This window comes from Aphis gossypii, chromosome 3, assembly GCF_020184175.1.
Source record: "Aphis gossypii isolate Hap1 chromosome 3, ASM2018417v2, whole genome shotgun sequence".
In the NCBI taxonomy this organism is placed as follows: domain Eukaryota; kingdom Metazoa; phylum Arthropoda; class Insecta; order Hemiptera; family Aphididae; genus Aphis; species Aphis gossypii.
The window spans coordinates 36,408,334-36,424,368 of NC_065532.1; the positions used below are offsets into that span (position 1 = coordinate 36,408,334).

Sequence of the window (16,035 nt, forward strand, 5' to 3'; positions counted from 1 at the left end):
TATTAATTATAAAAATAAAATTTAGAATAAATTGTAATTTTGTGTAGTTACTTGTATAATATATATTTTTATTTATTATATTAATATTATTTATATAATAAAAACATATAATCTGCATTTTATTTTATTTTTTCTTAACTTATTACTATTATAGGTAGGTAGTTATTACTAGTTAAATAGTTTGAACTTGGTAAGTGTATTCATTTATTTGAAACAATTGTAATATATTTATAATTGAATAAAAAAAGTGAGGAAGTTGTTTTATATAATATTAATATACTATTACTCATAAAGTACCCTTGGTAAATAATGATTGTTCGGAAAATAATATTATTTAACTCTTTAATAGTACCTGTAAGGTGAGGAGTGGACACTTTAGGGACTATACGACTGCCGTTGATACTGGACAAGTCTTGGCGCGATGTATACGTCGATAATATAGCTACTCCGTTATACTATTATGATGTTAAAAATATATTTTTGTTTAGTATACCTCATTCTTTTATTTGTCGTTACATGACAGTCAAATGATTCTAAATTTTGTTTCGATGATAATTTTGAAAATGATTGTTAATAATATTCTTTATACATAATAAATAGTAAAAAAGAGTATTTTAGACATGTCGAAGATAGTCTTACCTATGGTATAGATTATATAATTTACTATTTACTATTTATTTATAGCGTCCTACATAACTTGTTATGTTAAATATCGCTCAAGCCAATATTAATGTGGTGTATACATATTAAATATTTACGAATTATTTTGTTACACCTCGTCATTGTGTATGATCATAAACACTGAGCTCGTGTTCACGTCTGAGCACACAATGCGTCTATAGTTGACGAAAGTCATAAACATTTACGACGTATCGAGCAATATAGCGTTCACGAACGTAACATGTAAAAATTATACAATCTACAATATATTGTTTTTCATTCATTCGATGAGTTTAGAAGTATAAACGTTTTATATGTAGATGTTTAGTACATTCGTATATTTTTTTCAAAACAATGAGTGTTAAAAATTTTTATTCTTGATTTTTGACTGGCAAAGAAGTTATATACCTAATATATATTGTATACCTTTGTGTTATATTAATTTAGAACAATGATAAAATATACCTTATATTGATATGTAATATGTATATATTATATAAATAATGTATTATTTATCATATTCATACGAAAAAAATTATAGTAATAATTGATGCTGATTGTATGGAATTAGGATTATAACATTTTACTTATTTTGAAAGTGAAAAAAGGAAAACGCGTACATATTTTAAATTAGTAATATGATAAATGGTTGAGTTCAAATAACTGTCTGACTCTAAAAACGAGTACCTACAATAAATTAAATAATATAAAAAAAGTAAAGGAATTATAAAATATTATTCATAAGATAAACCGAAGAAAATTACAGAAATTTCGTTAAATAATAATTGTATTGTTTTAATATTCTTCAATAATCTTTAAATTAAAAACAACTCTAAGTTACAAATGTATTTTAATATTTGTCTATAGTTTGAAAAAAATATGTAATAAGCTAATGAATATTTATTCAATATTATTGTGTAGGTAATAGGTAATATTTTTGTAAAATGTTTGTTAATATTACTACTATAATACGTGGTTTTATGCTTGTATCCTGTAGAGTTGAACAACTTCTTAATGGTATGTCTAATATACTTGTATCATAATGAGTAGTTTCTTCGTTTTCGTTTCTAACAGTAAATCTAATTATTTACACAGAATTAAAATGGTCACTAAACCTAATGGCTAATAAATTACTAATAATCCCGAAAAATATTTCAGACTATTATAACAGTCAATAAAAATTAAATTACTTTGTTATTATTATTAAAATAAATTTTAATAATATTCTTTATTACGGAAATAATATTCCAATTTTGTTGAGCATGATTTAAAGTTTACCGTTATGTTGTATAAAAAATATATAATATGGATGTATGGATAAATAGTAAGAAGAACAAAATATGAATTACTATGTCTATATACAATTATGTCAATTACGTATCATCATTGTAGCGTGGAAATTAAGTAGGTATATAATATTATAAATTCAGATATTAAATTTGTATAATTAGCATAAAAAATTTATATAAGTACTAAGGTTGATGATTCCATAAGGTATTTATTAAATATATATGATTAGTTTTTAATTCAAATATATAATTTTTTTTATTATCTTTATAATATGATTGTTTTCGCTACTTTTTTTGGTAGAAAATCAAAATTATCTTAATACTTAATTATTATTATTATTATCATTATTTTTTTTTAATAATGATAATATTTTTAATAAGTCAAAACAGAATAATAAAAATAATGATTATCATATTTATTTTACATTTTCTAAATTTAATAGGATACCTATTTTAATATCTATATTGTAGCTCTTGGTATGAAATCGTGAATTCGTGACTTGCTTCATGTGGCTACTAGACTATAATAATTTTCTATCAAAATCACAAGTATATAGTGTTTTATGAAATTGAATAAACAAGTATTCGGAAAACACATATTTAATTTAAAACAAAATGTAATAGATAATATGAATCAAATAACCAATTTCACTACATATATTATGGAATAAATAAATAGGTACATTACGGCTTACAGTAGTTACTATTATTTTAAAATATATCTCTGTCTGGTTTTACTTTTTTTATTTTCAGAATATTAAGTATTACTAGAGAACATATAATATATTATAAATTAGTTGTCATTTATACTATATTAAATTGTTAAGTATTATACATTCAAATCATTTTAATTTATTTAAGAAATAGATGCGCTTTACCTTAAAAATATATTTATTTTAATGAATTAAAATTAAAATGAATGAAATATAATTCCACAAATCTTAGAATAAATTTAAAAAACTGTTTTTTTTTTTTTTTAAAAAATGAATATCTAATAATAGTATAAAAAGTTAAACCACCTATCTTCATAGTTGTATGACTAAACTATTTTAAATTTAGAAAGAAACTTTCATGAATAATATAATTAGTATTGATGTAAGTAAATATATAATGCTAACATGATATTTATAATGCATGGAGACTTGTTCGATACGATATCTTTAATACACATTAACACATTTACCTATAATTAATTTTATTTTTTTTTCTATTTGCTCGGGCAAAAAATGTTTTCAAAAAAGTGAAAATATACTGGTAAATACATTCAACAAGAATATAATGTTAAAGTTACCTCTTGTCTAGTTATAGAATCACCAAATTTTTTTTTTATATTAAACCATTTTCAAAATTATTATATTTTGTGACTTGTATACATAACTATATTTTAAAAATATAAATTTATTGAGAGTTAAAAAATTCACAATATTGCATGCATATTTTATATTTTGATTTATTTGTTTTAATTAACTTTATTTTATTTAAAACGTAGAAAATGTCTATTTAGGAATGGTTGTATATTTAAAGTTTAAATTGTTCAAACCTAAAATATTACAAACGCGATCTTGTACTCAAGGATACAAACTAGCAAAATTACGTAATGTATGCTAATGAAAACAAACATAATATTATAGGTCGATAAATTTTAACAAGGATCGTTTGAATTAGAGAAAAAAGTGATAATTTGACATACAATATTTGAACCATTTTACAAAATCTCAGTATGCAAATTAATCATTGACACTATGACTTTCACGGGCAGTGTTTACTTCCTTTATGTTAACCGTTTACGTGTCGTCCGGTTGAATTTGGCCCGGAGCAGAAGACCGCAGAAGGACGACTGTTCCAGCTAGTTTATACTAGCCAATCCACAGCGTTAAAAAAAAACAGGTTCAAAAAGTGAAATGAAATTGGCTATCATGGAAATACGTCTCATCGCGAAAGTAGAAAAAAATATAGCACCCACTTCTGTAATAATTATTGTCAATGAGCACGTGCAATTAATACGAAGAATATATGGAATATATCCGAATATGAAAATCACTTTCACCTTTAAATATCGATGGGGGTGTTCGTGCGTTTCCTTAATGATATATAGATTATAATAGACAAAAGACATAATTTAACTGAGTAGTGCCAATATTAAATACAATATGAAAACAAGTAGGTAGATACAGTAACGTTCAAAAATTAAAAACTATAGGTAGTATTTATATTATTTGTTTGATATAGCCACTGAATGAATGACTCTATTGCTAAATATGAAAAAAAACTATGACTGTTTGAAATCCTTAAACAACACGTATCAAATATATAGTTATCCAACTTACGTAATATCATAAATTCTTAAAGATATTGAGATTAGTTAAGAATACATTTTAGTAGGTAGGTATTATTTAAGCGTATCTATTTAAAATATATTTTATATTAACTATTTTGATAATTATATCATACGAGTATTAAATATTGTTCATTGTAGGACGTCTGATTACAAATTAAGTACTAAATTTACTAATCACTAATAATGGATCATCCCTAAAATCTTGAAAATCCATTACATGTACATTTTAGAATGAAAATTATAAAATTTAAGCACATAAAAAAATGAAATCATTCATTACTCATTAAAAAATTATTTAATTTAAAAATTATGAACAAGCGATTAATGTAATAATAAATTAAAAAATAAATATCTACGATAAACTACTGTATGTATGTTAAATTAATATACCGAATAAGTACTATACACTACAAAATAATAATTGATTAGTAGGAAATAATTTAGAAGTAGGTTTTACACGATAATAAATAGTACTATTTAAACTAATTTTCCATATCGTTTAATCGTATAGATAAAAATGTATTAAAAATAATTAAAATTATAAATATAAATATACATTCTTTATTTTTATAAGTATGATATCTATAATCTAAACTAATCACTAAACAGTAACATGGTGTCACTAAATCATTAAATATTAAAACAATTTAAGCTTTCTGTAACGTCATTCTATGCTTGATGGCTAGAGTACCATGGGCCATGACTAATGACATCTTACGTGTAACCTTCATGTGCCAACAGTCAGTGAAATTCCATCAACAAATTACCAACGTTTCTGTATGCAACTAGGATGTATAAAACACCGGCCACCAAGTATTTCATTTTACTCACCAGTTACAAATAAAAGATAACCTTATAAGTTATAATAGAAAAATAGTAAAAGAAAAACATGTTCAGTGACAAATTATTTACTTTAGAACGTAATAAGTGCATAGATCTTTGTGATTAATTTCTTGTCAAAATGTCAAATAATTATTTTCATATTTAGATTTATCATTTAACTATTCTTCATTTTAAGTTCAGTTTAAAATATTAGTTATTTACAATTTATAGGTATTTTTACTTTAAAATGATGAGCATATAAAAAATAATAAAAATCAATTTTCAAAACTTACAACTTATTATTATTGATTGTAAAAAATAATTGAAAAGTAAAAAGAGTATATAAATGTTTGATTATTAAATCTTCAAAAGATAATTTTAAATAGAAATCCTAAAATTAAATCCCTAAAAGAAAAATAAGCACAATATAACGAAACATATAATTATTACATTTGTTAATATTTATATCGAAATATCATTACTTTGCAAAAAATGAAGTACTTAATTATATTCAAAAACCTCTAAGAATTAAAAAAATAAATTATATTTTAAATAGATAGGTATCTGGATATTAGGGGTTTTTACCTGAATATATCTATAGCTTCATCTCCTCTAATTTAATATTATTAGCTTCTTCTTTTTTAGTTACGATCACTATAAGAACAAATATCTTGCATTGCCAATAGTTGTACATAAATAAGTTTTCACTAGTTCAAGCGACGAAGAGAATCTTTTATTTGATGAAATTGTTATTGGTAAGGTTTTTACTGATAAAACAAGTTTTAAGGTTTCAGTAAAAGCGATTCACTTTATTTTGTCTGGAAGGAAATACCTGATGAAATAATAAAAAACAAACTATTTTTAATAGCAATTTTCAACATTTTATATCATAATTTACAGATAATTGATTTTATATTTATTGTAAGTAAAATAATTAAATTGTTAAAAATCTAAGTCATATAACTATATTTATTTTATAAAAATAAAATGCTATTCGTTAATAAACGTATAACTTGAAAATGGATTGACTGTTATAGGCTCATTAAAAAAAAAAAATGTTTCTAATAGTCTGATAAAAGATTCAAAAGAAAAATTGAAAAAGTTGAAAACAATTAAAAGTGCTTTTTTCGATGGGATTTTTGTACAAACTTGCGATCATATATGAATGATTAATGTTTGACGGTTTAGCTAGTACACATAATATGTATAAAAATACACTTTGCCTAATAAATAATTAAAATAACTATAGTCTATAAATATACAATATAAACTAATAATTAATACATTGTTTTGTTGTACATTGTATATAGGTGTAGATATAATAAGTTTATGTCACTTTAAATGTAAGTGGTACTACCCCAGATCCACAAACCACCCTATGCAAATTGCACTACTGATAATAACTGAGTTAGTATTTTGAATTTTTATTATTATTGTATAATGTATATATTAGAGTATTTTTTTAAAAATATTTTATTTATTGCTAAAATATAGCAAAACTATAACCAATAATTATAATAGTTTTTATGTTTGTGTTCAAATAATATAAAATAGCCTGTTTTAAATTTTACAATACTTAAAATACAAATAATTATAATTAAATTTGTATCTTAACGAATAATGTTATCATGTTATCATGTTAATTTGTGTACGTCATCATAATTTATATTTTTCATTTTTCATTTTAAAATAAAAATGTTCATGCATTTCCCCCTTTAATTGGTCTATACTTGCAGCTGTATCACTACAGTGAAACTCCATATTTTTTTTCTTATCAATAGTTATGTACTTTTGTGCAATGTGCGATGTGTATACTTACATGCTAACTGCTTAGATATATTTTCAGTCATTAACAATATTACGCTATTAGGATAAGTAATTATTATTATATAGATCCCTGGGAATAAATCCATCGATCATTATCTCATTAATATTTAATTTACATGCATCCCAATGATTAACAGTTATTAATGATCATGACTATATACCATTATTAAAAATGAATCGCCTTTTATTGATTCTGCAGTGCGATGTAAAACAAAAATAGAAAAGTTCTATGAATTTGTAACATTAAATCATAAATCAGAATACTATATTTTATATAGCTACTAGCTAGTCTTAGCCCCTATAGGTCTCAATAGACATGGAAATATTCATAATTTTCCACGTGGTATAAACAATTTAAAGTTTTTCCGTAAATTCAAGTTAGCATTTTTTTATATGACTTATTCTAAATAAAATAATATTATTGGATTAAAAAATCTAAAAAATCGAGTCATAAAAATAGACGGACTATATAATATTGGTACAGCCGACCTCAAACTACTTACTTCCGGATATTCTAAAATAATTGTAATATTGCACAATAATAATAAATAATCAGGTACTACCTTGTTTACGTGTCTGTGGTGGACATGCACACGCACAGATGATCGATTATCGTCACAGATTTCGTTATTACAAGAGATTCAACCGGATGTCAGTTTTTTTCGAAATGGTGGTTATTGGACATAGGGATTATCGTGTAGCAATGACGTAATACATGCAGCAATCGGATCTGGACCACAAGTATTATTGTGTACGGACCTAACATCGAAAGTAGTCGGCTGTTATACTGCACTTTTACTACACATATATGATATTATAGTAGTTACACTACAATATCGGAGGAGGCGTGTTTGGTCTGTCGGTTCGAAAGGCCTATAAGACACTGTTATTCATTACAATATATATCATAACCCCGGGTAATAAAAAAATATACCTATATAATATTATTACGCTCTACACTCGATGCCTCGCGTATAGAACAATAACATATACATTATACATATACATAATAATATTTTATAACGGTTCGAAACGTATTGGGCCGCATAAGTACATTAGGCCTGGGGAAGAAAAGAAAAAATTAAAGATAAAAAAAAAAAATAGCTAAATAATATTATTATAATAATACCACTATACTTCTACTACTACTACTATCGCACTAAACCAGCCGAACATCAACCGAACCGGAACGGGAGCACGCGTGGGCGGGCGACGGTCATCGCGTGCCGAGCATTACGTGACGACCGATACTATATAATAATAATAATAATAATAATATTGTATTATATTATATTATCGTAGTACGTATCGTCGTCGCGCCGTTGCGGAGGACAAGTTCATCGGCAGCAGCTTCAGCCGGGTGCCAAGGGTAACCGACATCGTTGAGTGTGCCTATATTATATCCGCAGTGGCGGTCGAGAGTAAAAGTATGAGACGTACCTATACATCATAATAGGTATCATACCCGAAGCTATGACACACGCAGAATATTATTATTATTACTATAATACATACTGTCTTTATAACACGATACGGGCGCGGTGAGGTGCGGACTACGGGGAAAGACCGACTCTGACTTGGCGGGCGGGGCGTTTCGTACCTTCCTACAGGTTACCGCTGTATTATATATAACGCGGACCCGAGCGAAACGGCGTGCGATTCGTATTGCCGACGGTCTGACAGCAAGAAGAAGACCGTTCCTCACATAATCTAATATTGTTTTTTTTAAATTTTTTCGTTTTTATTTTCTCATTGGATTACGATTTTAACCGCTCGCTGACGACATGTTGCTGAAGATAACGCCGGTAAGTCATCATCATTCGAGATAACTAACATTTTATTAGTTTTTTAAGAAAACTATCATTTCCAAAATATTCTTTTGGGGTGTACGTCTTAGTATGTAATATTATATCTAACCTATACAAATTATAAGCTATGGGTAGGTATATCAGATTTTAGTATCAAGAGATATTAACGATCGTTCTCATAATATCTTATCCAGCGTCTAAACAAAATCACGATTTTTAATACGAATTTATACGTTTTTCGTTTGTTTTTATAATCAAACGTTCGTTACTGTAAATTTAAATCACTACAAAATTTGAATATAGGTACTATTAATATCAATTTCTATTGATTGATTCCCACTTTAACATATTTTACCGGCTATACCTTTATTTTAGTACATAGACAGTTATCAGTAATATTTTATATATTGGAAGATATCTAAGAGAAAATAATAACTTAGAAGCATAGGTATACATTTTAAATAATAAGTATAATAATATGTGACGTGACTAAGTCATAATAAGAGTAAAAATTGAATTAAGGAACTTATAACCAATTTCGATATTTATAAGTATTGTAATATTAATTTATAATGTATGTATTTCTGTTATTTATTTGCTAAATATATTGCATTTCATTCATTACTATCTAATTAATTTAAGGAAAATAATTTTGTACTTTTGCCTTTTTCAAAAATATATATTGTAAGAATATAATATGATCTAAAGTTTTTACCTAAGTTCTATTTCACAGCTTCGTATATAAGGGGATCATTCTTTCAGTTTCGTATGATGCTCTGATAAAAATAAGTATATGAGATACAACTAAAATACATTGTATGTGTAAAAAAAAAAATACATCTTCATTTACTAAAATAGGAACATATTTAAAAACCATACATATAGTTAATTAAAATTAATTATTTTAAAAGTTCTTAAGTCTTGAAATATCTAATCAGTCAAATATAAACCTAATTGGTTTATGTGGAGTAATTTTGTTTGTAACTTTCACTAAAATATGGGACAAAGTTACATTTTTTATCGATTAATTCTGGTATTGTAACACGTGTAGTAAACAATTCTACTAATTTAGCATAGGCTAAAATGTATGCTTTCCATGAACACATAATTATAAGACTAATATTTGAATACTTTAAATGTAGATTATGTCTTGGTATGTTAAAAATAGTATTTTAAACACATACGTACATGTAGTTTTGGTTTTACATTGTTATTTTACAATATTTCAATTTTTAAGCGAGTTATAGTTATTTTAAAACTTTAATGTTTTACATACTCATCAGTCATTACTAACAATTAAAATATTGTAAAATTCTGACGTAAGTTAGATAATTTACTTTAGTATTAACTATTAAAACTACAACACAAAATTGGGGCTACTGACTACAAATTTATATACCTACGTTTGTAATATAGAGACAATTAGAACCAACTTGACACTATCAAAAAAAAAATACATATAGTTAAATTATTATGAATATAAATAAGCACGTTGATTAACAATATATTAATAGTTTTAAATAATAAGGAAATATTTACACAGAAGTTCAATTATAATATAGTCTAAAATAAATAACAAATTTAAGAATAGTAATATTATTCGAAAATACTAAGTAGTAAATAGTGAGATTAAAGCAATTAGAAAACGTATAAGTAACATAATGACTAATGGACATTGACTAGTAAAAAAACTAATAATACACAAAAAATAAAAATGAAATGTTTATATTATATCTAATGCAGTAGTTAGTAGTTAGTAGTTACAATTAATTTCATAAATAACCAAGTCAATTGGAAAGAAGAAAGTCTGAATGTATTTCTAAACGTAACAATTGTTTATACTTTACAACGTTACATTAAGTATGCTAATGAGTTTCTAGATGAAAACATATACCTAATATTAAAATCACGATGTCGCGAATTCGCGCGAGATGATTGATTATAGAGATTGAATACTTAATATAAATATATAATATATCATTAACCATGTTAAGCACATAATCAGTTAGGTAGGTAGGTAAAGTAGTTATTATTTTAGTAGTATAATATAATTAACATTTGTGTAGAAACTAAAAAAAAAACAACATCTCAAATAGAAAGTTTAATTAGAAACAAAAATTGTATATTAGTTTTACATAGATATTATAGTTAGAATACTGACAATATTCATGATTAACATAGCATATAAATATATATATCATGAAAAATAAATTAAAAGCTTTTCTAATCCAATAATTACAAAGAATATCTTTTATAATATATTAAAATAAAATATTAAATGTGTAAACTGTTTTAGTTTATGAATTTATATAAGTATAAAAATCAATTGTTTGATTAGGTATTTAAAAATATTTCAATTTTTTGATTTAGATCTATCGTTGTAGAAGTTAAACAAACTATTAATTTAGAGATGTAAATTTGGGTAACAAAAATATGATATACGGTGAAATATCTTATTATTATGAGATACTTTCTATTATTAGAAAAACAAAACTATTTGGCGGTACTAACACGTTAACGAACAACAACCTATATATACCATTATATATGTTTATCTTACTTAGAGATTTTGTTTGTTAAATCGATCAGTGAAAGGTTTAAAGCTTTATATGTTTACGCGACTGGAATAACATTTGCATTTCGCTTAATAAACCGGAATAGTTATTAGTTGGCTAAAGAAAAAACTGAATAGTTTCTATTTTTTTTTTTGTTTTTGCTTAAACGATTATGTAATGCAATTCTATGATGCATTTCCAAGTAAAAGAAAGTTCCAGTTTTAGTGTAACATATCTTTGAATGAATGGAATTTGAAATATAGTAAACTGATTTGGATAACAAGCCACTATTGAATTCAAATAATGCAATAAAATGGTTTTACGTAATATTTTATACTATTATTATGTGAACAACTATGACGTGTGCAATTTTATTATCAAGTTAGATATAATTTAATGAAAATTAATCGTGTTATATATTTATATATACATTTTTATAACAATTTGGTTATTATTTATAAATCTGTCAACATTCTAATGTAATATAAATTTAATTCAATCTTTATTTCTTTTAACTGTACGTCTGTATAAATACATAGACATTTCTAAATATATTTTTTTAAATAGAACATCATGAACAGTTTGCACAATATTTTGCATAAGTTGTCAGTTATATTTTGATTAATATAAAATACTGAACAACTACAATATTGTATAATATATTAAAATTAAATGAATATATTTTAAGAAGTGGACAATATTGTCATATAATGCTTTGAATGTTTTGAATAATACAAAACTTAATGGTTTAAATTTTATTTTTTATTATTATTATTATTTTTTATCGCAATCACATTTACTGAAAAATAAAATTTCAATATATTTTTATGTTTAATAGCGAGGTATATTATTTGTTAGTGAGAAGAATTACTATAGATTTTGTACGTAGCGATAAATGGATAAATGTATCGATTTTATAACCAAGTGCGTTTTTATTTTTTATACTTGTGTCCAAAGACACATTTAACAAAAAAAAAATAAGACGAGAGTTGTTGTAATAAGTTGAATTTAATTGATTAACTTTAAGGAGATCTAAATTGAAAATGTTCATTAGATTTTAAAAAAACAAAAAAATATAAAAATTCTTAAAGTTTTTATATCATTAGTTAAATAGTTGTTTAATTACTTTGGCTACTTAAATGTTAGACTGTCTCCGCTAAGAATCTTTATTAATCGTACACTACTATTCATCATTGAATTAAAATTTAACTCATCAGATTATAGGGCGGCCTACTCGATGACGAGATACACGCTTGACTCCTACAACTGTAAAACAGTAGAGCAGTTATTTATTTTACTTAATTGTTCTTTTAATATTACAATTATTATATATTATATCGAACAGACAATAATAGTCTAAAATAATATCTTACGAAGAATTAATATTATTATTATAATAATTTATATTAGTCCGCTCGAGCCAGTCTCGTCTAATCCTATACATAACAGGGGCGGTGTGTATGCAATAAACTTACATCGATACGAGTACCTTGACACTAAACACGATTGCTTTTTCGTTTTACAGTTTTTGGCGGCGGTGATTTTTTGCTGCTCTGCAGTCACGGTAAACGGAGCTGAAAAATCAACAGAAGCGCCAATCGATAAACGGAGTTCGGCCAACGGTTACGGTTCTTACGTCGGCGGTTATTCTCCGGCCACGGACTACGGTGCGGCGGCCGTTCAAGACGGCGCCGTAGCATACCAATACGCCGCAGCGGCTCCGATCGCCACCGGCCAATACGCCGCAGGCCAATACGCCGCAGGCCAATATGCCGCCGCCGGCCAATACGCCGCCGCCGATCAATACGCCGCAGCGGCACCGATCGCTTCCGGCCAATACGCTGCTGCGGGTCAATACGCCGCAGTTCCGGCTGCTGCTCCCATCGGTGCCCTAGTGGTGCCCGCCAACCAGCTGTTCTATCCGCAGCCGCAAGCTGCGTACGGATACTCGTCGTCCGCCGCTTATAACACCGCTCCGCTGACTTCGGTGGCTTATAGCGCATATCCGGCCACGACTTATGGCTTCCAGTCGTCGCCCACTTACAGTGCCGGCGGCCAGTCTGCCGCTTACACCGCCGGTCAGTCGGCCGCTTACAGTGCAGGCCCGTCTGCCGCTTACAACGACGGTCAGTCGTCAGCTTACGGTTCCGGTCAGTCGTCCGCTTACGGTTCCGGTCAGTCGTCCGCTTACGGTTCCGGTCAATCGGTCACCTCTTACGGCCAACCCGTCACCACTCCCTCTTACAGCTCATCGTCTGCCGGTTCATACAGCGCGTCGTCCTCGGCACCTTACAAATCGAAACCCGTGACTTACAGCAAACCGGAAGCCGATTCGCAAACCTACACAGCACCATCGTACCAGACGTCTCCAGGACTAAGCAATTACGTTTCTTCGTCTTTCAAGACCAACAAGTATCCGTCGTACTCACCGTCCTACCCGTCGACGTCGAGCGAATATTACGCAGCACAGCAGTCGTCATCGTCGTACGGATCATCATCCAAACCGAGCAGTTACCCGTCCTCTTCGTATCCGTCTGACAGCTCGTACAACAAATTCAAATACCTGCCCCAGAGTTCGTTATACGGTGGATCATCGAAAAAACCATCCCCGTCTGCCCACTACAAACCATCGTCACCGTACGATGCATTCGCCCCGTCTTACGGACAATCGTCTTATTCGTCTTCACCGCAAAAGTACGGTAGCTCTCCCTCTTACGGTGGTAGTTCTTCTTCGTACGGTAGTAGCTCTCCCTCATACGGTGGTAGCTCATCTTCGTACAGTGGTAGTTCATCCTCGTACGGTGGCAGCTCTCCTTCATACGGTGGTAGCTCTTCCTCATACGGAGGTAGCTCTCCCTCATACGGAGGCAGCTCTCACTCATACGGAGGTAGCTCTCCTTCATACAGTGGTAGCTCTTCCTCATACGGTGGTAGCTCTCCCTCATACGAAGGTAGCTCTCCCTCGTACGGAGGTAGTTCTCCCTCGTACGGAGGTAGTTCTCCCTCGTACGGAGGTAGCTCTCCCTCGTACGGAGGTAGCTCTCCCTCGTATGGTGGTTCATCTCTGTACGCTGGTAGCTCTCCTTCTTACAGTGGTAGTTCTTCTTATAGTGGCCCGTCTTCATACGGCGGTAGCTCTTCTTCATATGGTTCGCCGTCCCCATACAAAACAACTTATGGATATTACAAATCGACATCCCCGTACAAGTCACCATATAGCAGCTCTAGTCTTGCTCATGAAACACAATCAATAACCTTTTATAAAAAACCTTCTTATTCTAGCGGATATTCTAGTGGGTCGTCTTATGAAGGACCTTCATATTATAAGTCGTCACCGTCTTATTCGTCTGGTTCATTCAAACCAATAATTTCTCCCTACCCCCATAGTGAATATGAATCACCATCATCTTCTCCTTACAGTTCTAAGCCAAGTTCTTACGAATACAGTTCTAAATATTGACACTAATACAATGTTCCTTTTTTAGATAAATTAATTTTTTTTGATAAAAAACGTTTAGATTGTATGTTTAAATTTGAAACTTTTTTTTTTATTATTAATTATACAATTAAGTTATTCTTGAACTGTTAAACAATTTAAAACATGCTAGTTGACAAATATTTGTTTTTGTATTAATGTTAAGTGCCTTATTTAAATTACATTTATAAATTAGTGATTAAATTATATTATTATAAGTATAATAATACGTTATTTATTTGATCGGAGATCATAATAACCACAATCAAACATTATATTTATGAAATATATAAACCAAATATACCTATAACTTTTTTTATATATATTTAATGATTTCTAGTTTTTACACCTAATAAGTAGTAACATAAAATCAATTCATGTTACACTGTTTAACAAATGATTCTAAAATTGATTTAAAAACCAAATATGTATTTAAATCATACGATACATTATGTTAGACGTGATTTTATAATTGAACACTAAAATCAAAATGTTCATAGTTAGGCGTTGTAATGAATTATACTTTTTAGTAGTTTTTACTGTATTGATTTTAAATTTGAAAATGGAAATTAACTTAAATTCTATTATCAAAATGGTATATAGATTATTATGCTTACGAATATAATAAATATGTGTTAAAGCTTAAAACTTATATATTGTATACTAATTACCTTTTTTTTTTAAATTAGAAAATCAAAAATTCTCCAATTATTATTTTAGTACATGTAAAAGTCCCTGTTTACTTATTAATCTAATACATTTAAGTTGAGTAATTAGTAAGTACATATTACATCCGAAGTACAATTCGGTCGGCATGCGAGTAAAAAAGATATACTTTGCGCTTATGGGTTTTAATCATATTACAATTACGTACAACTTAATAATACATATTATTGTACACAATATTGATTGATTGTAAATCTATATGTTTATATCTACAGTCTTAAAGGTTAATTATACGTGTCACATGATATTACTCTTTATTTATTGTTTAATTATCGCTTTGTACTAGACATACAGTAACGAGCTAGTATTTTTGTTTTTGCAATTAATTTTTCAAGTGATTTTTTTACTGCTATTTTATAGCATTTTTGTTTTTAACTGAAGTAAATAATCTAAAAATGTCAAATTATACTAAAATTGGTACTCCCTTGAAAAAAAATATAATTTCTTCTTTATCTTCAAGTTAAAACAGTGACTAGTGAATTTATTTTCAATAATATAATGAAGAAACTTAAGCAAATTGAGACATTCAATAAAC

General features: G+C 27.9%; 1 protein-coding gene across 1 annotated transcript; it reads left to right on the forward strand.

Moving 5' to 3' along the window:
• Nucleotides 1–8,575: 8,575 nt before the first annotated feature.
• On the forward strand, nucleotides 8,576–15,747 carry LOC114128300 (DNA-directed RNA polymerase II subunit RPB1-like). The gene is made up of 2 exons (XM_027992782.2): nucleotides 8,576–8,741; nucleotides 12,825–15,747. Exons 1-2 carry the CDS (start codon nucleotides 8,721–8,723, stop codon nucleotides 14,757–14,759), a joined length of 1,956 nt encoding a protein of 651 aa, XP_027848583.2. The 5' UTR covers nucleotides 8,576–8,720; the 3' UTR covers nucleotides 14,760–15,747.
• The last annotated feature ends 288 nt before the right edge of the window (nucleotides 15,748–16,035 follow it).

Coding starts and splice junctions, on each gene's coding strand:
- LOC114128300 (XM_027992782.2), top strand. CDS start 8,721: ATGTTGCTGAAGATAACGCCG. Junction 8,742..12,824: donor TGTTGCTGAAGATAACGCCG/GTAAGTCATCAT, acceptor TTCGTTTTACAG/TTTTTGGCGGCGGTGATTTT.